This window comes from Apteryx mantelli, chromosome 2, assembly GCF_036417845.1.
Source record: "Apteryx mantelli isolate bAptMan1 chromosome 2, bAptMan1.hap1, whole genome shotgun sequence".
Classification (NCBI taxonomy): Eukaryota; Metazoa; Chordata; class Aves; order Apterygiformes; family Apterygidae; genus Apteryx; species Apteryx mantelli.
The window spans coordinates 151694784-151722313 of NC_089979.1; the positions used below are offsets into that span (position 1 = coordinate 151694784).

Below are 27530 nucleotides of genomic sequence, written 5' to 3' on the forward strand. Positions count from 1 at the left end.
TTTGGCTATTGATTGTCTGTAGGGCTGACATGGCTTTAGGATCTTTTCCTTAAATGCCAAAGCTAAAATTAACTTACTTCTGCTGATCTTAATCCATGTAGAGTCAACTGTGGTCAAGAACCAAAAACTTAAGATAGGTCTGTAATACGATGGCAACATGAAAGCAGCACAGGCATTCCAGAGAGGGCTTAAACGGCCGAAGTCAGGTACCAATAGCAGCCTGGAGCTCAGCACACACTACCTGCCTGGCTACAGGCGGTACATACAAGGTCTCCAGTGGGTTGTGTGCTGTAGCTAAGACGCGAGGGATACCGCTGTGGATACCCAGTGCGTTGGCAGCTACACTGCACCGCGTTTACCGTAGCGGCTCGTCGGACACACCTTGAGCTGAGCGCTGAGGCAGCATTTCCCACCCACCTACACCCCCCTCGCTGGAAGTGTTTGTCTCAACAGGCATCCTGATATTTGGGGGTCTAGATAGAGCCTCCGGGCTCCAAGCGTGCTCTGACTTTGCAGCGGCGTCAGAGCTCAAGCACAGCCCGGGCCCGCCCCGGGCCGGCCCCGCGGGCCGGCCGCAGCCTCCTCGGTTGCCCGCCGCCTCGGGCTCCCCCCCCCCGCCCCGGCGCGCCTGCCGGGAGGATGGTTTGCCCCCCGCCGCCCCCCGCCCTCGTAGCTGGTGGTTTGACCCCGCGCGCGGCGTAACGGGCAAACGCGGGAGCACACAGTGGTTGCCGAGTGACTTGGTTGCTAGGCGGCGGCTGCGGGACGGGGGAGGGGGGAAGACGGAAGGGAGGGCGACCCGGAAGCTCTGCCATCTCCGGTCGCTTCCGGGACAGCCCCAGGCCTGGTCATTGCCGGCCGCCCGGGGCGGCCATCTTCGCGGGGAGCGGAGCGGCGCGGCGCTCCGTCTGGCGGCGGCGGCGGCGGCCGCGGGGGCTGGGCGGGCGGCCGAGGCTGACGGGCGGGCGTGCGCGGCCTCTACTTCTGGCGCGGGGAGCGGAGGAGGAGGCGTTGTGGCCGCCGCCGTCCCAGCGGGGAGGATGTTTTCCTTCTCCACCGTGCAGCCTCAGGTGAGGGGGCCCGTGGCGGGGCGCGGCCGCGGGGCCGGGCGGGGGCACTCGGGAGGCCGGGAGCGGCGGGGTTGGGAGGAGGAGCCAGGCCCCGGTGTCGTCGTGTTTTTTTGGCTTTGGAGGGTGGGGGCGCCTCGCGGGGCGGCCGTGGGCCAACCCGCATCGAGTGCCGCAGCGGAGAAAGAGCGGGTGGGACCGGGTGGCGTTTGCACGCCGTCGGGAACACTGAGCAGCTCTTCCGTGAGAGACTGTAGCAGTTCAGGATTCTTAACTTGGGGGGGAGGGGGTGTTAATAGACGAGGGAGAAGGTACAGTAAAAGCTTATAAAAGTCAGAAATGAGGCAACCAGAAGACTTTTTAAAACCTGTTTTTATAGCAGAAATATGTGGTATTGTTCCCCACCCCCAGCTAATAAATTATGCAACTGTCACATGTTGTTGGGAAGGTCAAAAATAAATGGCTGTAAAATTAGGCAAGTTAGTGGAGGAAAAGTTCTTTCGCTATTTGTTAAATAGAGCAATATGGATGCGATCTGGAAGGCATCTTTTATTAACCAGTGAGTAAGATGGGACTAGCGCTTATATGGGCTCTGACCCAAACCACTGCTTTTATTCTCACGTTTTGTGTTAGGACATTAGTGTGTGATAATCCTGTTCCACAGTGGGATTTAATTGTTTTTTTCCAGATGCAAATTTGTTCAGTATTTTTGTTAGTGTAGTAAAACAATAAAGTTGTGATATTTTCAGGGATGTGTCATTCCACCTTTTCATAGTGGGAAATGCAGAGGAAAGCTTGCTTAGTGGTTAGGATGCTAGCTGGAACCTTAGGAGGCTTTACTGTTTTACCAGGAACTTCTAGAGTTTAATTAAAGGCTTGTACAATTAACCTTGAGTGGGTTTTCATGCCACACAGCTTTGTCTCTCTTGATACTCTATCTAGTTAACCCCAGAGACAGAGGTTTTTGCAGAAGGACATTCATAGCAGGGGCTTAATCAGGTATTGCAAGGAATGCAAGGAATTGTGCCAGCAATAAGAGGTGCATTCCAACTCTCTCTTTCTTGCATAGCAACACACGTAATAAGACTAAGGCTTTTTTTAAGTGTTGGAATTACTTGTACCATGTATTGTAAGCATAGTCATGTGCTATAGGAAGGGCCTGACATATACACTTGGACTTATGTACTGATCCGTGAGATGGATCTTACTGAAATGACTGAGTGCTGCTGAACTGCAGAATTAACTGTGGTACATGTATGTACTTTGTATTGTCCAGTTTGATACTTAGGTATGTTGTTAAAGTAGGAACCCAAGGAAGAAAACACAAAGGAAACTTTTGGGAATAACCTGTATAATGCAGGAAAATATATATATATTTCAAGTTACATAAGTATTAATTTGTAAATTAAAATAGGTGATGTTTGGAAAACATTTAGTACGTGAGGCAGTAGTACTTAAGAATGAAGATCTCTGAATTAGTAAGTCTTTGATAAAACCTTGTGGTTCTCTGTTGTTCAAAAGCAGCCACTGAACTTCCTGTTCAAGAGAGCTTGATGCTACCTGCTTAATCATACCTCTTGGGTAACTGTCCATGGATAATCTAGAGTCGACTATGTAATGATATTTCAGATTAATGTCTGAAGTTAAGACCTACCACTAAGTAGATGATGTACCTCATTTACCATTCTTGGCTTTTTTCTACATATGTTGTTTGAAGAGCATTACTACTTCTTCTATATAGCTGTATTATGAAGTGTATTAGAAAGGTGATCTTCCAAGTTTTGTCTTGGCAGACACCAAGACAGTCTCAGGATTATTGTGAACAAACATTTCTTTCAAAGAAGAGTAAGTGTCTGAAGGACAATAACTGTTAACATGTCTTAAACGTTTTGAGAGATGGTGTCAGCTTGCAGACTTTTCAGTATAAAAGTAGCTTGTTACTCTTTTTTTCTCTTTTTCTCCTCGTATTGATTGCATTTCCTTTTCATGTATGTCTTTTGTTGCTGTGTAGAAAAATTGTTTGAAAGGGAGGGAACCTATTTGACTGATGGGGGCTTACGGACTATAAAGGAAAAACATTTTCAGTTCTGCAAAGTTTTATATTTTATTTGCATGAACTGATTTTACGTTTGTAAGGCGTCAGCAGACTGCGGCAATTCCCACTGGGTTGTCATCTATAGCAGCACATATCCAACTAATACAGCAAACGTGATGTAAAAAAAGTTAGATAAAATTTCCTGAAGGAAATGGTAAGTGTACTAGTGATATGTTTTCCTGCTCTTCCAGTGGAGAAGCATATGTAAGAAGCTGTCCATTAGCTTTTTGTAACTAAACATTGTCTTCAGTGCAAATTGATGGCAATGTTCACATTACGTAAATACTGATCTGTACCTCACTTCCCTATTTGAGTGTCTAGTGATTAGTTTATTTAAACTACACTCATGTTTGAAACCCAGGAAATGTAGCTTCTTTTTTCTTTTCCAAGTTCTGTGAGTTTCTAATTTGTCATGCATATGTACACTTTCTATTTTTTGTAACTAGAGATATCAGCTAGCAATGGGATGTTGAAGCTAAGTTTATAGGTATTATGAAATCCTCAAAGAGCAGTGTACAAGACATGTAATTACAAATCAGTATTTGGAATGGTGATATATTTAAATTTTTTAATGAAGTATTTCCCCCCCCCCCTTTCAGGCTACTGTTCCTCTGAGTCATCTTATCAATGCCTTTCATTCACCAAAAAGCTCCACTACTACTGCCAGCACAGCTTCCGTACAGCCTGTTCAGAGGGACACCACCCAAGAACATGATCCTCAGAACAGTGAGGTACTAAGAACCTTGGAGAAAGTGGTGGCTTACTTATAACTGATTTAGATGTAAATAATAACAGTTTGAGTGAATTTAATATTTGACTCATTCTATAAAATAATATGACTAAATAAAACAGCATGTGAGCAGATAGAACAATGTTGACAGATAAAACTTCGGTAAGTCAATGTTTTTAGCCATAAAGGTTCTACAAAAATACAGGATTTCATTAATAAGCAAAAATCGGCTAGTGTTTATCTTGGTAGTAATTTGCAAAGGAGGGAAGGATTTTTTCCTTTCATTTTCAACTTAATGTCTGTTACTATAAAGTAACAAAAGAGTGGATTTTCTTTTTGTAAACCTGATTTTGTGTTTTCACTCACTGAACTTCAGCAAAATTAGTTTCTGTATATATTATGAGAAAACTGTTGCTTAAGATTATGTTATTGGGTTCTGAATAGATTAAATAGCATATTTGAGTGTTGTTATTTTTTTCTATGAGAAATCTTTGTCGTGATCAGATGTTGTTTGTTCTTAATGAAGAATCAAAATACAGAAGGTACAAAATAAGTATGAGATCTTGCCATTTCTTTTCTCTTTCAACTAGCTTCTTGCAACAAATTTCATAACTAACAATGTTTGGGAGGAAAAAACTGGAGTCAACAAGGAGTCTCTGTCTGTAACTGCACAACTTTCTATATCAGCTTGGATGCCATAGATGTATTCATATCTCTGTTTTGTGATTCCATATAAATACAGAGGTATTTGCTTCTGGCAATAAAAATTGATTTCAGCAGGAGACTTGGACTGGTGAATGGAACTTAAAAGCATGTTTCATTTATTCAGTTCCGTTTGTTGTTCTACTTGGGGAGATAATCTATTGTCCTTTAAATCCAGAGGGTTTTTTTGCTTTTAATGTTTTCTCTCTATTCCATTGCATACCAGTTTGCTTCTTTCTAGGATGATAAAATTATAAAAATAACCTTTAAAAAGTCTCTCCTAATTAATGTAACTATTGTTAATAACTCTTTAAAAGTTGACTAGATTGTTGACTAGATAGTTGGACTGATTTTAAAATCAACAAATATTTAAACAGTACATGCAGTTTGGATTATTAAAGTTAAACCAGTGGGATGGCAAAAATCACTTTTTTGAGAACTTGAAGCTATATACTCCATGCTATAAGATTAAACCTGTATTTGAAAGTAGTATCCTCTTCTGAAGGGGCATGGAAAATGTTTCAGGATTTCTTGAATTTCTTTACTCTTCACGTTAATTTCAGTAATTCTCCAAGTAATTGTTGAGCTAAAGCAGGAAGGCTTGATTTACTCTTCTAAACCATGTATAAAAGTCAAATGATGATAAAAATGTGCTTGTTCTTATCTTGTATAACAACTGGATGAGCAACAATCTGTCTAGGCTCTTAAAACAGAGTACTTTGTTTACTTAATAAATCCATTTTAAAACACAAACTTTGAGTACTTTAGATGTCTAGTTTAGTTTTTTTTGGCATTTTATTCAAGTAATTTCATGCATGCATTTTTATTGGAAATCCAGTTTCACCTTGAAAGTAGTTGAACAAAAAGCTTATGTAAAAAATCTAGGAAAAAAATATAATCCATAATATTCTAACAATAAAAAATAAAGATTAAAAATCTGTACAAATACATATTTAGATAACTTATTCTAAATATATACTTATATATCCGTCTCTTGGTTAAGAAAATTAAGTCTATCTTCTTATAGGTATTTTTAAAAGATACTCTCTTATCTGTAACATACAAGTTTAAAATTACTTTAATCAAGGCTACTTTAGTATCTCAAGTGGATGTGCCTTACCTCTTTTTTTTTTTTCATAGATATCTTGCTTTCCTTTGTAGGAAATATGAGACCTAGCTCCTACCCCTTTCACATACAAAATTTTGCATTTCATTATGTGTTTACCCAGCTCCTAGCTGTTTTTTTATTTTAACTCTGGGCTTTTAAAATCCGGTCTTTGTGCTGCTGCTAAATTTGTACTATTTTAAGCCTTTCTGTGGAAAGGCTGGCCAAAAAAAAAGGGAGTTTGGGGGAATTTTGCAGGCTGCTCCATTGGATGAAATACAACGGGTGGATATTCCTGTACATCTCTGCCCTGTCCTGTACTCTATCTTGCAGACTAGTAAGAGTTGGAAAACAGTGCATTTGTTTCTGTGTCTGCTCAAATCAGGGAAGGTGTTAGAAAGAACATTGAACTGGGAAGAAAATTTACTTGCTATAAATTTACTTTGACAGTAAAAATATGAATGCATGCATATGGAAAAGCTAGTCAGTATTCCTTCTTTAATTGTATCCTTTTATTCATTTCTCTTCATTTAAAAAATGTTTCAGTCTGAACTGTATAGTACAGATGCTGCAGAATAAGTTGAAAAGTAATTCATTAAGTTTCCCCCCCCCCCCCAAGGGAATCTTAAATACATTTTGAACTCTTATCTCTCTGTTTTGCAGCCTATGCTGAATTTAAGAGATCTGGGATTGTCTGATTTGAAAGCTAACCAGTTCAAAGAACTAGTGAACAGGTTCCTTCCTGGCTATTGTGCCGAAAAGAAAGTCTCTTCCCAGTGGCATACATCCTATGTTTCTGCAGAGTCCTTCTTTGAAAATAAGCATGGTATGTTTTGAAGTGACATGCAAATAAAAATTGATGAGAGTTAAATTCTGAAAGTGAACACAATCGTTTTTCAGTTTAGTCTCTTGTACTGTAGATAACTAATAGTTTAAAAATAGAAAAAGCGCTAATGTCTTTGTTATATACAGGTCATCTCTAGAATTGTGCTTTTTCTTGGAAATTTGGACTCAGATTTTTGGGTTTGTTTCTTCAAATTCAGATTTGAAGTTGTCTGCTATTTAACTTGTCTGAACTAAACTATGGTACAAGTGCATTTTCTCTAATGATAAAACTGAGCTATTAATTTTGTCAACCAATTTAATTCACCAAATGGAAAAACTAGATTGTGGTAATTTACTAATGAAATGCTCATGAACACTTACAGTTTTATATAAAAGTTATTCCTTTTTTGTTTGAAGGAACATTACGTTGGGACACTAAAAAGGAATTTGAAGCCGTTAACAGCCCATGTAAAGCGTTTCATTACTGAAATAAACCAAGAGCAGTTCCTTACAGTTTGAGATATTTTGTTGAGGTTAGTCTTAAACATTGCCCCTCCCCCTACATAGGGGAGCCTTACAAAAGGAGTAAAGCCTCTATAAAGATGCACAAGAAAGCATTATCGAAAAACATGCATGTAGCTGGCTTTTGAGATGCTACCTACATGGTACTGCAGTTGGGAGAAAGGACAGGAATGATGTCTGAGGGCTGCTATTAGAGAGAAGGTGTTGAATTGTATTATGATGTGGCATTTTAAAAAGCGCTTCCAAAGGCACGTCCCTCAACAGGAAGAAAAAAGTTGCGAATGCTTCCAAGGCTTTACAACTTTGATGGATTAACGTGAAAGTTCACCAGACTGATCATTTCGTTCACAGTTGAGAAGGCAAGGTTACAGGTGGAAAACTGCCACAGTCCAGGGAAATACTAAAACTTCAAGGATGTACTTTTGGTATAGGTGACTCAGAATCCTGTGCATGACTGTTGGTATGCTGATAGGTTTATATTGTGTATATACTTGCCTAATCATAAAGTGATGAGAGTGTTTATATTTTTAACTGATGTGTTCATAATTAGTTTGTATTAGATTCTCCAGTATGCAGCATTGTAGAAGATTCTGCAATGTACTTTGCTAGAGAATTAGCAACTAATCTTTTTCTTTTCCCCTGCAGTTTCTCAGTATTTCAGTTGTTAGCTTGTAAGCAGTTATTGCAATAATGTAACTTTAAAAAATGTAGTAGGAACCTTCAAGATTCTTTTTTGCTTTTCTAGCTATATCTAACTTATGTAATAACTTTCTCAGAATATGTAAAATAAAAAACCTTTTTTGTGACTTATCTTCTGAATCACCACGGAGGAGAGTGTATCTAGGCCTAGTCTACTCCTGCCCATGGTCCAAGTCTCAGATGTTTCTTAAATAATTCATACCTGCTTAATGAGAATGCTAAAATGAGTTCCTAGGCAAGGCAGTGCTTTTCAGTCACTAAACAGATAAATGACTGTCATCTTCTCTGCAGTCTATTTATAGTATGCTTGAAACAGTATCTGCTAATTTTTTCACTGCAATGCTTTTTATTTCTTGTTGTTTGTGTATTATTGGAGCTATACAATAAAGCAAACTTAATATAGTCTAAAGATGTTTTTATGCTTTACACATAGCGCATTCAAAGTAACCCCTAACATGGCCATGAGCAGTCCGCTCTTTCCAGTGTTTGGAACTGAATGATTGGTTGAATGCTGGTGCTATGGCTTTATGAATGTCTCTGGGTTTGTATCCAGTCTGGGTAGTTTTACTTAGATCTGTACAGGAACGTAGAATTTCCCACACAGGTAGAGCTTCAGATTCAAGATTTTGGATGCCATGCAGTTTGGAAGTTTTAATTTAAAAAAAAAAAAAAAATCTGGTGTATTGAAAAGCACCTGATATAGGTTAATGCAAGAAGCTAACTATCCGTGTACTGGTAATAGTTCATTTATTTAAATATAGATTCCTGAAGGACCATAGTAAAATACAATTTGTATTCAGTATAATAAAGAAAAAGCAACCTGCCTCAGAAGTGATGTTTAGTTGCCATTTAAAGTGGGATGTTTATACTTTGTTTTATCTTTTTACAGGTTTTGTGGATGTTTTTAGTACTTTACGCTCATCTTTCTTGTACAGACAGCATCCTAATCCCCTCCAAAGTTTGTGTTCAGATCTACGGTGTTGGCCAGGTATGAAACAATAAACTATTTTTAATCTGTGTAATATATATTTTTTTCTGGGAAAGTTTTTTTTTGTCTTAAAGAGAAGTAATTTGAGAAGTACTGGCAAACTTTCAGGAAGAACCTTTAAAATTATATTAACACTTTAAATCATAACATTATCTTTGCCTTTGAGTTTCTGAATTTGAAGATCTCTATAGTTAACTAGTATGTCTCCAGAACGAAGTTAGTAAATATGGTGTTACTAGAGAATCAATAAGATTGTCAGTATTTGTGGATAATATTCTTGAAAGATGATAGATGAGCTGACTACTTTCTAATCAATAAATATGTTGAACCTGGTATTCATCCAGGTGAGTTTTCTAAGGTGTTTGACTTGTTTAAACTACTCTTGGATGTGTGATAGGTAACAGGGTCGCATTAGCAAGAACGAAATCAAGAGCTCAAGGGAAATGACTATTGCCTTCTACTCGGTGCTTGCGAGGCTCTGTCTGGATCCTGTGTCTGGTTTGTGGGTCCCCCAGTTATGAGAGAGACTGACAAATTGGAGAAAGCCACAATTTGGAGATGAGCCACTAAGAAGGATGCAGGTTTTAGAATATTTAATGTACAGAGGGAAGCTGAAAAATGTGAGATGTTTATAGTCAGCAGAAGAGAAGGGAGGGGTGATCTAATTGCCATTGAAACCATATTCTTACCCTTTTCCTGTGCACCTCTCAAAAGAGGTAACAGTTATTAGCTGCAGAATGGGAAATTCCTGTTATGAAATTTTCACACTGAGAATGGTTAAACACTGGAACAGATTGCCTGGAGAGGCTGTGTTGTCCTAATCCTTGGAAATTTTCAAAACTGAGCTGGGCAGGACCTTGAGCTACCTGATCTAATGTTGAAGTTGGCCCTTTTTTGAGCAGGGGGTTGGACTAGATGACCTCCAGAAATCTCTTTTAACTGATAGTGTTCTATGATAAGAGAAGGCTTGGTTAAAACTGCAGGATTAACTGGAATTCAGTGGTTTTCTTAATCTTCTTTCTTGAGGTGTGTGGCTTTTAAAATTATTTTTTATTTTTATAGTATTCCTGACTTTCCTGACTTATATAAATACAAAGTCTCAATGACAAGGTTACTGAGGTGTGACTGAAGAAGACCTCCAGCACTATAAGCTCCTGTGTTTAACCAGCCTCATTTCTTTTGTCAGCTTCTAAGTTAACAGCACATCCAAGGTGTTCTTGATCTCTTTAGGATACCTTACTAGCTGAGCTTTTAGAATTTGCCTTCAGAAGCAGGAACCTTTTTTTCCTGTCCTTCTGGATTATCTTCCAAACGTTTCATCTTTCTTTGTCAGCATTCCTGGATTCAGTTCGGCAGTGTTTTTCTGTTCCCTGAGACGGTGATAGGGTTGGCCATTATCCGTAATTCACAAAGTGAATTCATGAATATTTAGCAGAAACTTTATGAGAAAAATATATTGTGAAACAGAGAGCAGTTTACTTGCAAGTTTAGGTTACAAGCATTGTTCATGATTACCTAACCATTTATAATACTGCAGTTTATTCATTCATTTGTCCAGCTTATTTCTGTTTTTGCATACAGGTTGCTGTATGCAGTTCTTTTTCCTACGTTGGATCTGGGGCAGCTATGGATAATGACTGACATGAAATCCCCCACCTTTTTGACATAAGTTGAGGAAAATCATCTGCTCAACTTGGTGGGGGAGGGGAATTATGTTCAATTAAACCATAATAAAGAGTCTTTTTCATGTAATAGGTTCTGAAATCTTAGTGCTGGTTTTCTCGTGTGTGTGTGTATGCAGTGGTAGTAATGAAAAGCTCTCAAATCTTTTTTTTTTTTTTTTTTTAAGTTTACATACAATCCCGAGGCTTTAAGACTTTGAGATCAAGAGCAAGACGTCTGCAGTCAACATCTGAACAATTCACAGAAACAAAAAACTCACTTTCTTCACTTCTGAAGGTAGTAACATTATGATACAAGTAACATTATGAAGTTGTTCTGAATAAATCCCATACTTTCTTTTGAATTAATCTTCACAATTTCTCAAGGATATTCTGTACTAAGGTGAAAAATTTCTTAAGCCAAAAAGTTGAACTGATGACAATGTTTTGCTTTCCTCATTAATACACAGATTTGCTTAATATATTATGAATATAAAGAATGTTTAAATTTTATGGTTGTTTCAAAGTAAAAAATTCCTAGGAATTAAATTCTTCATACTCTAACTTTGTTTTAAAAATAGTTTGGAGATTAATAGAATATTCATTTAAATGAAAATACAGCTAGTTTAACATACCAGAACATACTTCTTTTTAAGCATTTCAGTATGTGATTGATTGCTTTAAGAATTGGCTTACCTGTGGCTAATGTCTTTGAGGTACAAAATTTGTAGTCTCAATATTTTTGAGTTCAAAGCTCACTTGTATAACTTTTATTCAGTAGATAGCTATCCAGACTTGGAATAACCAGACACTCACCAAGACTTGTTACCCAAACAACATTAATCTAGTTAGTCTGATTAGTTTCTAATTGGCTGTACAAAAGTCAGTCTAATGAAAGCATTTGTCTTTTATTTTACATGTAAATTAGCTTTGAACTTCTCCTCCCTCTCCCCTTCCTCTAGGCATGTGTGGTTTATTTCATCTGTGGACTAAGTACACCATGGATGATACACCAAGATAGCTCCATGCAGTGGTGCTTAACTTTGGTAGGGCATGTTAGGTATATTTGATTAAGCTCTATCAAAACTGTACTTGTGAAGACGTTTCCTCTTTGGAAATAACTCTAGCTTCATTTCGTGAAGCAGAAAGCTTAAGGTAGTAACTCCTGGACTTGTGCTAGCTGTGTACAGAGCTGTCCCTAGGCTGCATTTTCTTTTCAGAGCTGGTGTACAAAGCATAGATATTCGAACAGCTGCCTTTGGTCCTTTGGGGTCTGGGAGGGCTCTGAACCTGGTCAGCTCAAAGCCAAAATTAAGAAGCCCCTGCAGGAGCCATTATGATTCTGCACTTCAAGCTACTGCCCTGTGTTGCTTAACTAATCCTATAGCACCTGAATTATATGTTGTTTTGCTTGTTTGCTTGTTTTTCCTCCCCTCACCTTGGGCTAATGCTACTTGGTTTATGAGTAGTTAACTATATATCAAAACTCAGTGTAAACTAATGCTGCTATGCAAAATATTTTAGGGTTTCATCCTGAGAAAGCGAAGAATTGATGTTGAAAACTTAGATATGTTAATGAAAACAAAAAACATCCCAGAGGCACATCAGGATGCTTTTAAAACTGGTTTTGCAGAAGGCTTTTTGAAAGCACAGGTATTCCTGCAAAAAACACTTGGTAAGTTGTTTTAGTTTATCTTTTTGTCTTTGCATTCAGAAAATAGTTTATTTCAGCCTATTTTAAAATATTTCTTTGTTTTCTTTTACAGATTCCTTGAGGCGATCACGTTTGCTTTCTTTCTTTCTCTTTGTTCTTTGTTTTTATCTTGCTGTGTATTCCTCATTTTTACCTGGGAAAGGCTCCTTTTCTGATGCTGGTTAGTAAATGTTTCTTTCTTTTTTTCTTTTTTTTTTTTTATTTTTTTAACTCTTTCACTCACATTGTTTCTTCCAGCAAGCTAAGCACATATGGACTGTATTTAGGCAATGTGATTGTTATAGGGTAACATTTCAAAGTGCTAATGGAACAGGAGAATTATTTACTGCTTTTGGCTCCAGCCTTTCAAACAATAGCACTACAAAATGCTTATGAAGACAAAGTTATCTGTTACTATATAATTTTTTTGTATTCTTTTGGTGAAACAATTACATGTTTCAAAAACAATTACAAAAAAGCAGAGGAGGAGAAGCTGGATAGTTTACAGGCTATGTATTTGTCTTCAAATGTAGATGGTGTGTGATTTAGATCAGCAGTAGGCAAAATGGTTTGATCTTATTTGTAATCATAGCCTAGTTTATAGTGACTAGGTACTTGTATGGCCAAACTGCCATCATAAGAAATTTGTTGGAAATATCAGAATGATCAAAGGCTGAGCTAATATAAACACAGAATTTCAATATCATGCTAAGTTAGGGTCTGGTCTGAACAAATGCAGAAACATCGAGGGAGGACTTCTGGCTTTGTGTACCTACCATTGGATACAGGGCTTCTGCTACAAATGACCAAAGAATATTCTTATCATTGAATTCACTGAAAATATTTTGATGATTTTATATATATAGTAGATCTTTTTCTTGCTGGACACTTGTAAATGGAAACATTGCTTTTTAAAATGGCAGGTATAAAAGTAGAAGCTTAACAGTGTACACACTGATGTGCAAAATGCTATCTTGGAATGAAATGACTTCATGTGTAAACTTGTTCTTCCTCTTGCTGTTTGCTTGTAGTACGTTTTCGAACATCAAGCATCTTTGATGCAGCAGTTGATCCAATTCAGTTGAAAAATGTCACCTTTGAACATGTAAAGGGGGTAAGTTCAAAACTGTGAATTCTTGCTTGACTAATCATTGTGAACCTGAAGAATGTCTTATTCTGTTACATAAACTTTCCTATGAACTGTTTTTAAAATCAAATGTCTCCTCATGTTTCGATAAGCTTAAGACCTTAAAATTGAAATGAACAGAGAAATGAACACCAGGATAGCATTTCCCGATTTTGTGCAATAGAGAAGCAATGCAGTCTTGAGTCGCTATGAGTTGATTATTTGCCTCCTTCCTCCTCCTGCCCTGAAACTTTCTGTCAAAAGTGCTTGAATCTAAGCAGAATTATATACCAGCCTTTCTCCAAGGAATGATCTCTAGCTTTCTAGAACAGAGAACAAATACACAAAGTAAGTTAGAGGAAAAAAACATAGTCAGAAATGGTGGTTGCATTTTTTACTTAGTGATGGAGACAGAAGCCTAATATAATACTGATTGCTTCCAGACCTGGAAGGTTTGTACCACTGTTTTTCTATTCTGCTTCTTTTTTTGAGGCATTTAATAGCTTGTAGAAGACTTGTAAAATCAAACTTATTGAAGGCTAGAATAGCAAGTAGGTAAGTTGGGATATGCAAAGGGAGGCTGGAAGTACTCAGTTTCATGTATTTCTTCAGAAGCTGGCTAATACTATAGAAGATGGTAATGCCATTGAAGTCTCTTCTCTCTTAGCAGCATCTCTTTAAGATATTTGATATTAGGCTACAGGGGATATAGGAATTTCCAGAAAGAAGTGGAAGTGACACAGCTGATAGTAAAGCTTTTTTTTTTTTTTTTCCTTCCCTCTTTCTATTCAGCTGTGTTCTTTGGGTGTCAGCAGCACAATAAGGATCTCCCTCTTCTTCTCCCCCTCTCTCCCCCCTAGGACATAGATAGATTAATCTCTTTTTAACTAATCAGGCTAAATTCTTGACATACAGATTTCTGATTCCATGTCTATCTTGTTGGTAAGATCTGGTCTTGAACTGTTAAGTTATTTAGTCAGTTTTTTTATCTTTAGTGTTTACCATTTCCTATAAACAATTATAGGAAATAGGCTGAATTAAATTCAGGATGCTACTATGAAGTTCACCTACAAAAAAGATGCAATGTTTTATAAATGCTTGGTCATGTTTTCTGGCTTGTTTTTTAATGTGTAGGTTGAGGAAGCTAAACAGGAATTGCAGGAGGTTGTAGAATTCTTGAAAAACCCGCATAAATTTACTGTACTAGGAGGCAAACTTCCAAAAGGTAAGAATCATTGCTCAACAGAAGTGAAAATTGGATATATCAGATATATGGCTACCTTTGTAGCATTGTTCTCTATTGAATGACTAATTTACAGTGTGATCTCTGAATATTTTTATTTCATTCAGGGCTAGGGAATTAAAAAAAGAAAAGAAAAATGGTCCTCAGTAGATAGTAAAATAGTGTACGATATTGGTGGTGGATATTCTTGCCTCCCTAAAATATTTGAGAAGAATAAATGAATCTTCAGGAAGAGTTGTAAAAGTTTTTTGTTTTTTTTTTTTTTTTAGTTAAAGGATAGTCCTTTAAATAAGGTATTGCTTAAAAAAAGAAAGGCAATTATGTTGCAGGCTTTCTGTCTTAGCTTCAGTTCCCCATTTATAATTCTCACAGAGAATTTGAGGTGTTTGAGGTATTCTGATAGAAAGAGGAAAGATGCCTGGGTACTGCTTAATTTTGGTAAAAATTCAGTAAGAATTTATTAAGAACTTTAAGGCTAATAAGCTAGGATGGCACAAAGCAGTGGACTGTATAGATATTGTGTTAACCAGTCAAAAAAAACTCCAAAAATCAAACTGGTTTCATAATTCTTAACAGCCTTACTTACAGGAATAAGAACCAGTACTTTTTTTTTTTTAAGTCCCAAGTAAACTTTGAGATTATTTCCTGGACTAGAAAATTTCTTCTACTTTGTCAGTGAACATGTGTTATATTTCAGAAACATCTGTTGATTAATTTGTCACCAATTATGTAATTTTTATCTCTTTTTTTTTAGAGTTTTAGGTAACCCAGAGTTTCTTTTTAGGTTGATCTTTCTTTTTTCTTTTTTTCTTTTTTTTTTAACCTTCTCTATAAGGACTTTTTTTTAATGGTAATACTATTAAATAATTACCTTTTTTTTAATGGTAATACCTTTTTAATAATAATACCTACCTTTAGTCTAAACCCCATGCAAATTAATGTAAAACTTTTTAACCGTCTTATATGAGGAATATCTTAAGGTTAGAAAATAATACTGCGCCTTCTTTAATTATTCAGTTAATGTGCATTAGTTCTTTATCCTGAAAGGCAGGGTGGTGTGTGTGAGTGTGATGTGTGGGTGTGGTAGTTTTTTCATTTTGTTTTTTTTAATACTCTTCTTGAAAGGCCTTTCTTCCTTCACTACTGCTTTCAGCACCCTTAGCACTTGGTAAATGCTTTAGATGGTTCAAAACAAGTGTTTTCATTTAAAAAATATGATTAAGCTTGGTCATAGTAAAAAAAACAAGTGAATCTGGAATGTGTAGACCTGGTAAGTCTGTTTGCTGTCAGTTCTCTACATGTTTTAAAATTAATGACTTGGAATGCTTTAATAAGAAATCCACTTTCAGAAAGGGCTTTACCATCTATTTTAGAAAAGCCACAAATCTAGGACAGTTGTGAGGGTGCATTTTGAAAAAGAAGAAAATGAAATTCTGTTAATTCTGAAATGTAATTCCTGTTAAGACTTAAGTGGATTATCTGACAAATAGCTTTTTTTTTTTTCTTTTGGTTTCTTACTGATAACCTTTGAATGTTTAAAAAAAAAAAAAGATTGCTAAGCATATGACAAAAATCTGTTACTGACAATCTAACAAACCACGACATTATGATATGAAATACTAGATGAGGATGCAAGGATTTTTCCTTTCTTCTCTCTGTTATAGACCACAGCCTTTTTTATATTTAGGAAGTCTAACAGTGTGGTAGCTAGGTAAATGTCCAATATGAAGAGGATGCTAGTAGTGTTTCAGCTGCTAAACACAACAGTAAGTTTATAGAGTACTTCAGGGTTCTGCTTTTATTTAATAATCTTACAAATCTTGTTGTTGTTTAAAAATGTATTGGAGCGTATCTAGGTCTGTTTAAGGAAATCCCTTTGCAGTGCAAATAATGAGAGTATCTGAAATGCAATGTTAACAGTGTTTTGAAGCCAAATATAAATTACTTTTTTGTTTAATTCATGGAAGATGCAGAAGCTGTATAGCAAGACTCTGTGTGTGACTATGCGTATGTTTTTATTTTGTTTTCAGGCATTCTGTTAGTTGGACCACCTGGTACTGGTAAAACTCTTCTTGCACGAGCTGTGGCTGGCGAAGCCGATGTTCCATTCTATTATGCCTCTGGGTCAGAGTTTGATGAAATGTTTGTTGGTGTAGGAGCTAGCCGCATCCGAAGCTTATTCAGTAAGTTAAATGTTTGTATTCTTAAAATCTTCTAATAAGAAGGATAAAGTATTTAGTGGTGCTGTTTACAAGTAGCAGGAGTAAGTGCTTTGATTAGCTGCAGTTTTGGTTACAGGAAAATAGAAATGTCTGAGGCTAGTAAATAAAATTTCCAAGTAATAGGAGAATCTCAGAATTCCATAAATAACTGTTAACTGCAGAAACTTGGCTAGTGGTCAGATTGAAATTGTAGCAAAAGTTATAACAATGCTCCCAGTGAGAACAGAAATTGTTTATTTAGAAGTGTAATGTCCTATAAATTAAATGAGGTATTTTAAATGTAAGATAAAAATAGCATTAACCTTCTTAGTTCCTTTGTATTTTTATGTTGACTTTATTTTTCTGAACTAAAACTTGTTTAGTGCAGAATCAGAGTATAGCATCTATGGATGCAATTGTGTGTGTTTTTTTTGTTTTTTCCTTTGGTAGTGAGTTTTTATGTCTTCATGGCTAAGTCATCTGCTGCTTCTTGTGTCACATATATTAGAAAAAATAAGCATATTTTTAATATAGGATAATGATAAAGCAACAAAAACAAGGTGGGCCTTAGCTTTGGTGTATTATTGTAATTTGCTCCTTAAAATATGTTGCTTGTCAAGTTGATAGTATTCCTTTTGAGTTTAAAAATATAACTGGCTGTTTTGTAAATAAAAATCTCTTCTATAGAGTAGTAGTTCTTCTGTGTATTTCAGATATGGAAGTAACTGTGGTAGCTTATTCCACCTCTGTATGATTAAAATCTTTGATTTAGTATTTTGTTGAAACAGAACGTTTTAAGAAGTGATTTTTTTTAACCAAATTAAGGTCTGCTGTGACTAATTTGAAATTTCTTTCTTGATCCCATCAGTAGGCTCTGAATACAGGGCTTTAAAGTGATCATTAATTAGTAGGACCAATGCCTGTTTAGTTTGATAGCTTTCATGTAGCAGAAGAGGCTTTCCACTTTAAGTATGCAAATAGTTATTAGAAAGGGAAAAAATCCAACTTCTTTCTTTAAATTGTAGATGCTTGACATTATCAATCTTCTATGTAGAAAGTAGTATGCATTTGTAGAAGAGATGTGGCTTGTTTCATGTGGAAGGTATGCAAGATGCGGCAGATGTTTTGCACTTTATAAATGCATCTTTCTGTTGACGACAGAAGGAGGTTAGATGACTGACTTGTACATCAACAGATGTGTCTGGTTGGGTGGGATGAATTGCATCCTAGTATACGCATACTGGTGTGTGGTCTTAAAGTCATATTAATACAGTTTTATATTCTGTTGTTAATACCTGTAAACTTGAAGGTACTTTGGTTTTAAATAACAAGCAGGATCTATGAAAATAAGTTACTGTTTAGACCCATCGCATTTCATAGTATTTTTAATATATCAATGTTCTGTACCTGAGTCTATGAAATAACCTGTTGTGTGCAGTTGATACAAAATACAATGAATTTCTTAATCTGTTTTACCAGTAGTTTCTTGTAGTGGGGTAAGAATATACCAGCTGGCAGGGAGATGATGCACCTTACTTCTCTTTATTTGTTGCTTCATTTGAGAGAAGGATTTAATTCTGAGAGACTGAAATCAGGACAGTTCTGGTGATGTCTAATAGAACACTTCATAATCCTAGAATAATAGAAATAGAATCCTAAATTAAATCATACAGTTTAGATTACTTTGTGTGACTGAAATGTCCTTCAGCTATTTTTCTCTGTCAGGGGAAGCAAAAGCAAATGCACCTTGTGTTATATTTATTGATGAACTGGACTCTGTTGGTGGGAAGAGAATTGAATCTCCAATGCATCCCTACTCAAGACAGACCATTAATCAGCTTCTTGCTGAAATGGATGGGTAAGTATATGCATTTTGAGCTTATAAAAAGTGCTTGAATGAGTGATATTTTGAATATTGGGTGGATTTATTTCTTCTCTGACAGCTTTGATTTTAAAAACCTAAAAAAAATTGTTTAAAATATATAAATATACAGTGCTTCTCATAATTGGTTTCCAGTAGTGCATGTAGTGGCATAAATGACCCTGGTCTAAAGAATATAAAAGGCTATAAGGCTATATATAGGCTTCAGGCTAAAAGGCTATATATAGCAGTAGAGTAGCTACAATTATTTAAAAGTATTTCTCAATTTTTTTAGGCTGTCTATAGAAGGAATGTCAGGGCATGTTTTTACCAGTTATTGGGTTAAATGTGACCGCTCAGGGGTCGAATATGGTGGTTGACGGGTCTTTTTTAATTGGCCAGTTGACTTCATTCCAAATAAGAAATACAACTATTGACTAAAGCTTTAAATTCTGTTTAAAAAGAATTTAATTATGTTCTTACTCTTTTTTTTCTTACAGCTTTAAACCCAATGAAGGTGTTGTTATTATTGGTGCAACAAACTTCCCTGAAGCACTAGATAAGTGAGTAAAATCTATGGATCAATTCTGCAGAATAGGTATTCAAAAAAAAAAAGGGGAGGGCGGTGGGGGAAGGGAACAAAAGAAAAGGTAACAAGGATCAAGTAACTAATTAGGTACTTGGTTGTGGTAATTCCCGAATTCCACTTGGTTGTGGCTGGGGCTTTTTTCCTGAAAAAGGATGGATGCTGGCCAGTTTTTGGCATTAAAATGTTTGTTGAATTAAACCTGATAAAGTAAGCAAGCTGCTTAAATAAGCATCTAAAATATCTGCAAGTTTTTATTCTTAAATTAACAAGCTGCGTTCCTTGCTTGCAATGTGTTTTAGTAGTGGTTAATAGTAGTTTACCTTACTTACAAATGCAAAAACTTTTAAAATTGGTAATAAATGTCTGTTTGAGCTATCTTTTAACATACAAATGATTGGAAAAATGCATTCTTGGCACTTATGTGCCAGAAGTAGTGTCTGTAGATGTCTTTAACAAAAATCAGTCTGATCATCCTATTCATGTACGTTTAATAACAGAACTTACAGCAGCATTTAAAAGTTGTATTAAATTGTCTTTTCCCTTAGTGCTTTAATACGTCCTGGTCGCTTTGACATGCAAGTTACTGTTCCCAAGCCAGATGTAAGAGGCCGTACAGAAATTCTGAAGTGGTACCTTAGTAAAATAAAGTATGATCAATGTGAGTAAATACTTAACCTTTTCATGTAACAATTTGTTCACTGGGTCAGCCCACTGGTGTATCAATCCTTTATTCTGACAGTAATAGTGGCTTGTACCATATGCTTCAGAAAGGAACACAAAAATCATATAGCATTTAGTGTTGTGATAGTTCTATAAAGCAGCATTTCTCTCTAGTTCCCAATAGTTCATAGTGTCTTGACCCTCAAGCTTCATTTCTTTTAAAGCTTAATATTTTTGTTATAACAAACTATTTTTAGTAGAACATGATTCTTGCTTGTAACTTGATCATTTCTTGATATTTATTCATGACACATCACAAGCTTTTTCAGGAGAAATGTCACTAATGTCAGATTTGTTTTGTTTTGTTTCCCACAGCTGTTGATCCAGAAATAATTGCACGAGGCACAGTAGGATTTTCTGGGGCAGAACTTGAGAATCTCGTAAATCAAGCTGCCTTAAAGGCAGCTGTTGATGGAAAAGATATGGTAACCATGAAAGAACTAGAATTCTCTAAGGACAAAATTCTAATGGGTAGGATTTTAAATACAAGACACTCATATATCTTACAGTCCACAGTTTTATTTTGCAAGATTCATACTTTTACAGAAAAATAGATTTTGTTGGTTTTTTAACAAGTCTTCTATTAGTCAATTTTGAATAGAACTTTTTGAAACCACAGAGTAAGTAGTATGTTAAATCTAGTACAAAGTGGATTATCAGAATCACTGCATACTGTACTGGGACCTAGAGGAAGTCACAGAATTGATAACATATCTTCTCCATTGAATTAGAAAGAAGCGGGGGAGAACAGATGACCAGAAGCCTGGAACTCCTGTTTACCTAGCTTGGCATGTAGTAAGGCAGAATGTAAACATCTGAGACATGCACACCAGAAATGCTTCTGGTCCATTCATGCTTGAGAGAGGAAATGGAGTTTTTTTAGACATTCAGATATTGTTTTAATATATTCATTTAAAAGCAACTTGACTATAGAGTTAGGTCCATTCTAAACATTAAAATCCTACTTGTAAACATTTAGCACTTAATGAGCTTTAGTTAATTTTGACTGCACACTGTTCTTAGCTACTTTATGCTCTGTTTGCATATGTATAGTCTGTGTGAACTGTGGTGACAAACTGTGAAAACAAGTTTATTTCATGTTCTTCCCTTTAAGGACCTGAACGTAGAAGTGTAGAAATTGATGATAAAAACAAAACAATCACAGCTTACCATGAATCTGGACATGCTATCATTGCATATTATACTAAGGATGCAATGCCAATCAACAAGGCTACAATCATGACACGAGGAACAACACTTGGACATGTGAGTATTTCTAAAAAATTTTTTATTGGTCTACTGTTAAGCATTTTTGAGGAATTTGTCAACAGTGCTATTCATTGAAATCAGTTATAATGCATATTATAACTTGTAATAATCAGTTACAAGCAATCTCTTGGAAAACTCCTTGGTCATCTTTTCTGTGTGATAGAGAGCTCTCGTTCTTAATTTGAAATATGCTAGCATGAATAATAGATAAAACATGCAAGGAAAGAATTTTAAGTATGTGTGATTCTGCTGCCGTTAACATAGCTCCCGTAAATTAAACTCCAAAGAAAGTCTAAAAGATTTGAAAACAGCAATGTTGCTCAAATGTGCTTTAACACAAACTTAATCAAGTAGTTCTTTGTCCAGTGCAACTTTTTCTGAAAACTAATCTGTTACTTTGTTCTAACATAGATATTCTTGCTTGAGGTTTTTCTATTCTGTCTTTTACATACTGAGCATTTGAACAGAAAGTTATCTCCCTTATATCTGTTTCTGTGGAATATTATCCAAGTTAATGTGTTCAGTTAAAGAAAAAATGTTGGTCTGAATTTTCCAGGCAAGTTAATTTACACTCAGTAAAAAGTGTAGGGAATAAGGAGAAGTAGATAGACTAGACTTCTGTGCGGTTCCCCCACCCCACCCCCCGGCCCTAAATGTGATATTTTGGGGTTAGGTTTAAATTGCTTCCTTTTATATGCTGCTTATGGCCTCAAGGGGGCTATTTCATCTGGTAAGGCAAGCAGCTCCCAAGCCAACCTGATGAGCGTATATAGTAGATTGAAGCCCAGAGCGTTCAAATTGTTGTGTAAAAAGCTTTATATCCACTTTGGATGTAAACCAGGGTGTTTTTCAGCTTATTTCAGTATTTCTGTTTATTGTTACCTGACCAAAAGTGTTTATCTTACAGGTATCTTTGCTCCCAGAAAATGACAGATGGAGTGAAACTAGATCCCAATTGCTTGCGCAGATGGATGTCTGCATGGGAGGAAGAGTAGCAGAAGAGCTCATATTTGGAAGTGATAACATCACAACAGGTCAGCTGATCAGTAGTTAAAGAATTCCTGTTCAGAGCTCAGATAGGCTTGTTTAACTTTTGGTTTTAGTAACTAATTTAAGCTTATTTAATATCTAGGTGCTTCCAGTGATTTTGACAATGCTACTAGAATTGCGAAGCTGATGGTGACTAGGTTTGGAATGAGCGAGAAGGTAGTATCATTGTTCTTTTAATACCTATATAGTGTAAAGAAATTTTCCTCTTCTGTAACTAATTGCCTATTTGGCTGTCAGGGATTATGGAGATCAAGTAGTTCTGGCAAAAAAGATATTAGGCCTTTGATTTGACTATTTTTTTGGCCCTACTATGCAGAACTCAACAAGAAAACCTGTATATTTGGCAGTTTAAAAATTAACATAAAGAATCTTCACCTCCAAATGACCTTGAAAGTTACTATTGTCTACAGAAAATCTTCATAATAAAAGCAAATATTTTGGAATTGAGGATGGACTTCATTTCTTGTTTTTAGAAGGGGGGATGAAAATGCTAAGTTTTGTAGACTTCTGAAAAAAACTTCTTTAGTCATCCATTATTAAGTGCTAGATCTGCAGTGGTGTGTGTGGCGGGGGTTGTTTGTGTGGGTGTGGTTTTTTTTTTGTAAGGCAACACTTAATTAGGATTGAGGCTCTGCTGTAACCTATGAAAATAGAACTCTTCAGTGACAATATAGTACATGAATAGATGTTTTGCTTTTCCTACTGTAAGCACTTCAGTAAGCTTTTGATTAATGTTTTTTATTTGTTCGCATGTACAAGCAATAGGTGGTGAAGCTCTTAGAGTTTTATTGGAACAGTGACAAGACAAAAATATCCTTTGTTTTTTGTTTAGCTTGGTGTTATGACCTATACTGATCCGGGGAAAGTTAGCCCTGAAACTCAGTCTGCAATTGAACAGGAAGTGAGAACACTTTTAAGGGTAAGATAAATATCTATATATAGAGAGAGAGAGAGATGTGTAAGTGTAGGAAAAAAACCTGTCTTTTGGAATGAGTTGAGCATCAGCTTGTACATTAGAAAACTGAATACTCAAATAGCATTGAAAATACAGTGGTGGATGAAACTATTCCCCAGTGTTTAAAGTAGCTGCAACTTTGAATCTCTGCGTATTGTAATTTTGTTAATAGTCATGTACAGGCAGTGAGAAACAGGTTGATGGTGTTAGAAGTTCTTAATATACTCATTAACACTTCCTTTTACACTTAGTCAGGATTTGTATTTTGTCTATTTTATTTCTAGGAAAAAAGTCTATAAATTGTTTTGGAACAGATGCAAATGCTTTGTGTTACTCCCACATTTCATAACTTGCAGCTAAATCTTTGAGTATAGAAACACCAGAATGGCCATACCAGATCAAATCAGAGTCACTTGGTCTGGTATCCTGTTCCCCGTAGTGATCAGTATCAGATGCTTAGGGAAGTTTGTAAGATCAGTCACAGAACTTCCAGATCGGAGTTCTAGTATTCTGAATTAGCTTGGTCAGGCTGGCAGGTTACCTGTATCCAATAACATATAAACCATTAACACTTTTGCTGTGGCTGTTTCTGAACTGATTACTTAGCTGACTAAGAACTATCTGCATAGAATTAAAAACTGAAGTTGAAGGTTACAATGCTGACAATGTGTTGCTACCTGCAGCAACTAATAAAACTTGCCGGGTAGCTTCCGGTTTTCTAAAGGTACATAATCCTTTTAGAGCTTAGTAAGCTTTTAAAAACTTTAGTCTGAGGAACGTGCCTTGAATGCTGTATAATATGTATAATGTGTAATCAAATATATTTAATTTTAAGTAGCCACTTTTCAGATCTAGTCAATCTTTTTAAGTCTTATATAAAACAAAAACAAAAAAAACCCTCAGGTTTGTCCCCATGTTCTGTTTTTAGTCCTACTTCTGCAAAATGCAAAGGTGGCATGAAGTTATAAAAAAAAATATTTTTAGAGCAATTATTACATCTAGGTTTTAAATCTTTGGAACTGGAGCTGTGCCAGCTATGAAGTTTAAGGCTCAATTTTAAATGTTTGTGAAGAGCTGTATTTACATAGAGACAATTTTTAAAATCTTTTTGAATTGAATCTCCCCCCCCCCTTTTTTTTTTTTTAATATTAGGACTCATATGAGCGAGCAAAGAACATCTTGAAGACTCATGCAAAAGAACACAAGAATTTAGCAGAAGCTTTACTGAAATACGAGACTTTGGATGCCAAAGAAATCCAAATTGTTCTAGAGGGGAAAAAACTAGAAGTAAGATGATAACATCCTTAATACAGCAACTGATAATTTGAAGAATGTACATCTAGCAATGCAGTAGTCTTATGCAGCATAGCTTTTTTTCCCCTACCTGATGTGTGTATGGCATTAGTGACACTTTAAGATTGCTCTGCAGTCTCTTGTCAGCTTCTGTTACTTATCTATTTGTTGTGTCTCTTCAGAATAAGACACAAAATAAAGCAAGTTCCTCATTCTCCCTCTACTCTTCCCAGAAAAAAATTTTCAGAAATATAAATCTCAGGGTTGAATTCAATGTTTTGGTCTGGTCAAATGTGCTGAAGTTGAGAAGAAAGAAATGTGCAGGTATACTGATGTGTTTTGGTGTAGCTTCCTGGGTCACACTGCTATATGTGCATTTGAAGTGGTACCCCATAATATGTACTGTAGAATGTTTTATGGACAATGACACCATAAGTGCTAAAGGATTGACATGTAAAACTGTAGTATGTAGTCTGACTAATAATGTTCATATGCTGCTTGAAGATAAAGATCAGTTTTCTTATTTAGAAATGTAACATAACATCTGTATGAATGAAACAGCTACACAGCGCATCTTTAGTAAAGGGAATTGTGAGAGCTCCAAGTTAGTTTTAAAAAACAAAACAAAACACCCAGTGATTGTCCTTTGAGTGCTCTTGGGGTTAAAATACACACATGTATGGCTGGGAGAGAAATTTTAATGCAAGAATAACAACAGGATAAACATGTCTAAATCTCTTTGGGCCATGTTTTGGACAGAACCATGGCAGGGGTAGGAGAAATAACTGTGACCTCTGATGTGCTGCTGACAGAATTCTCAGAGTTTTTATTACTGCAGTAGATGGATGTGATTTGAAAACAGTGCTTTTATACTGCTGGAGATTCTACTGAATTAGTTTTTACTAATACTATATATGAGTGTTTGATAATCCAACAGAGGATTTCTTCAAAGAGGACAATATTGCTCACTAAAGAGTAGTTCAGAAAATGCTTCAAGCATGTGTTGTTTCAAATAACATTCCCAGTTCTCTTGTTCAGTAAAAGTAGAGAAATAACCCTCTTTCAACCCTTACAGATACTTTCTGGAGATTCTAGACTCATAAGAAAATGTTTCAAAAACAAAACCAGTTTCCAATCAAGTGGAAGTGATTGCTGTCAATTATATCTGCCAGTATTCTTCTGATCTCTTGGAACTGGTTTTTAGGAATAGTATTGTTTTGATCATAATCTTTCTGTGCAATGAATTGTAGACCCTTGGGACTATCAACTTCTGTTGCAGAGAGGAGGCCTTTTTTGAAGGTTAACATAGTTGGGGGTTAAAATAGTTGGGCTGGTGCCAATAAATGTGAATGGATATTGGTAGCTACACTTAAAACTAGAATTAACGTAACTTTTAGAATTTTCTGAGTGTAACACTTGATTATAACCTAGTTCTTTTTAGTAAGAGCACATGTGTTTTTCTTTCAAAACCAGGATAACTTTCTATTTGCTTATTTTCCATTGTTGGCTTAGTATAGTGACATCCCAGTGCAGTGTGGGAGAACTTCCAAATGTTATAAAACAGTATACCAAACTTCTAGGCTGACTAGTTACAGTTGTACATGTATTTTAAAATATGCCAAGAGAAACAGACATATACTGCATATTTGGTGTCTGTTTTTGGAATAATAAAGTTAATTTTAATTATGCATATTGGCTTTCCTTTTATTCACTGTTAATTGCTACAAGATGTAATACCAGGTACCCTACTATGTAAACTGAGGTGTATGAAACATTTAAACTTGTAAATAAATTTAAGAATTATAGCAAATTTGCACTTTTTCTAAATAGACTTCTAGGAAACTTTCTTCCTAGAAAATCAGACCTTTTTTCCAATTGCTGCTTCAGTAATGGGACTTGGATGGGAATTTTTTCCTACTTAATGTGAATTTTTTATTTAAAAAAAAAAACTTTCATTTTTCAAGTCACTAAAATCTATATCGAATGATGTGTTTTGGGGGCAGATCCTTGAAGTCTAATTTATTTTTCTCTTTCAAAAGCTTCTTGCTCTATGCAAAGAGCAGTCGAGTACAGTGTCTTTCAGAAAATTGGTCATATCATTGGCTCGTGAAAGAAGATTTTTAGAGATGAGCCATCAATTGTAAACAGCATTTTCTCTGGTTTCTGGCCAAGTTACCAGAAGATTTGTGCCACTGAAGTGTTTACTCTCATTCCTTGGTGGTTGTGTGCATGTGACAGTGTGGAGTTTTGGAGAAACTCATTTTGTCTGTTTTGGGCATTGGGTTTGACTTCTGGTGTTCTTGGGTACATCTGGGAGTCTAAATTTCTCTTTACATAATCAGTGGAGAGAGGTAGGTGCCTGTCACAGGCAAAATCGTCCAACTTGGGGAATTCTATTTAATTTAATCTATTGCCAATTAAACTTTTGATTTACTGATTTAGGTATTGAGGGGAAAAAAATAGAGGATAAACAATTAAACACTTATGGAAAACACCTTTCCTCCCCCTTCCCCAGGCTCATGCGTTCCCTGTTCCATTTCTGGTCTCAGTGTTCCTTGTTTTTGCCCTGTGGGTCACCTCATGGAAGGAACTGGGAGGGATGAGTGGTGCGGGAGGTTGAGGTCAGTGTGTAGTGTTTTCTTTCTCCTGGTCCTTGCTTCTTACTGCTCTGGCACAGGCTGCCCATGGGCTGCAGTCCCTTGGGGGTGTCCTGCCCCAGTGTGGGTTGCCAATAGGCTCCCCCTGCAGAGGCATACCTCCTCTGGCATGGAGTGCCTCTTTCCAAGAGTGTGTCTCTAGCCGTGTTCCCAGCAATGTCCCCTTGCACAAGTCTCCTCTGCTTCCTCCAAAAATGTGCCTTTTCACACTTTCCTGGTGTCCTCTTGTGTCTCATCTGTCTTCATTTTATGTTTTCATGTGCATCCTCACATGTCTCATCCTGTGTCTCTTGCCCCTAGTGGCTACTGCCCTTTCTTAAATACATTTGAGCAGAGGTGCTATGCACTCCTCTGGGCAGTTGATATTTTGGTGTGTGGCGGGCTGTTTCCATTTGTTTCAGAGCCAACTGGAACCTGCTGTGACCAGCACAAGGCAGTTCATGGCCTTCTCCCACACCAATCACCCCTGCAGCCCCTGC

General features: G+C 36.5%; 1 protein-coding gene across 2 annotated transcripts; it reads left to right on the forward strand.

The window, feature by feature from the left end:
• The first annotated feature begins 945 nt into the window (after positions 1–945).
• On the forward strand, positions 946–26084 carry YME1L1 (YME1 like 1 ATPase). Of its 2 annotated transcripts, XM_067291827.1 has the most exons (19): positions 946–1070; positions 3762–3893; positions 6363–6525; positions 8635–8733; positions 10583–10692; positions 11919–12069; positions 12161–12268; positions 13119–13201; positions 14348–14438; positions 16487–16639; positions 18383–18515; positions 19019–19081; positions 19653–19765; positions 20143–20298; positions 20942–21093; positions 22004–22130; positions 22229–22302; positions 22979–23065; positions 24254–26084. In XM_067291827.1, exons 1-19 carry the CDS (start codon positions 1041–1043, stop codon positions 24395–24397), a joined length of 2169 nt encoding a protein of 722 aa, XP_067147928.1. In that variant the 5' UTR covers positions 946–1040; the 3' UTR covers positions 24398–26084. The 2 variants fall into 2 exon arrangements, with proteins under 2 accessions (XP_067147928.1, XP_067147929.1); XM_067291828.1 differs by lacking the exons at positions 946–1070; positions 3762–3893 and adding an exon at positions 4616–4636.
• Positions 26085–27530: the final 1446 nt, after the last annotated feature.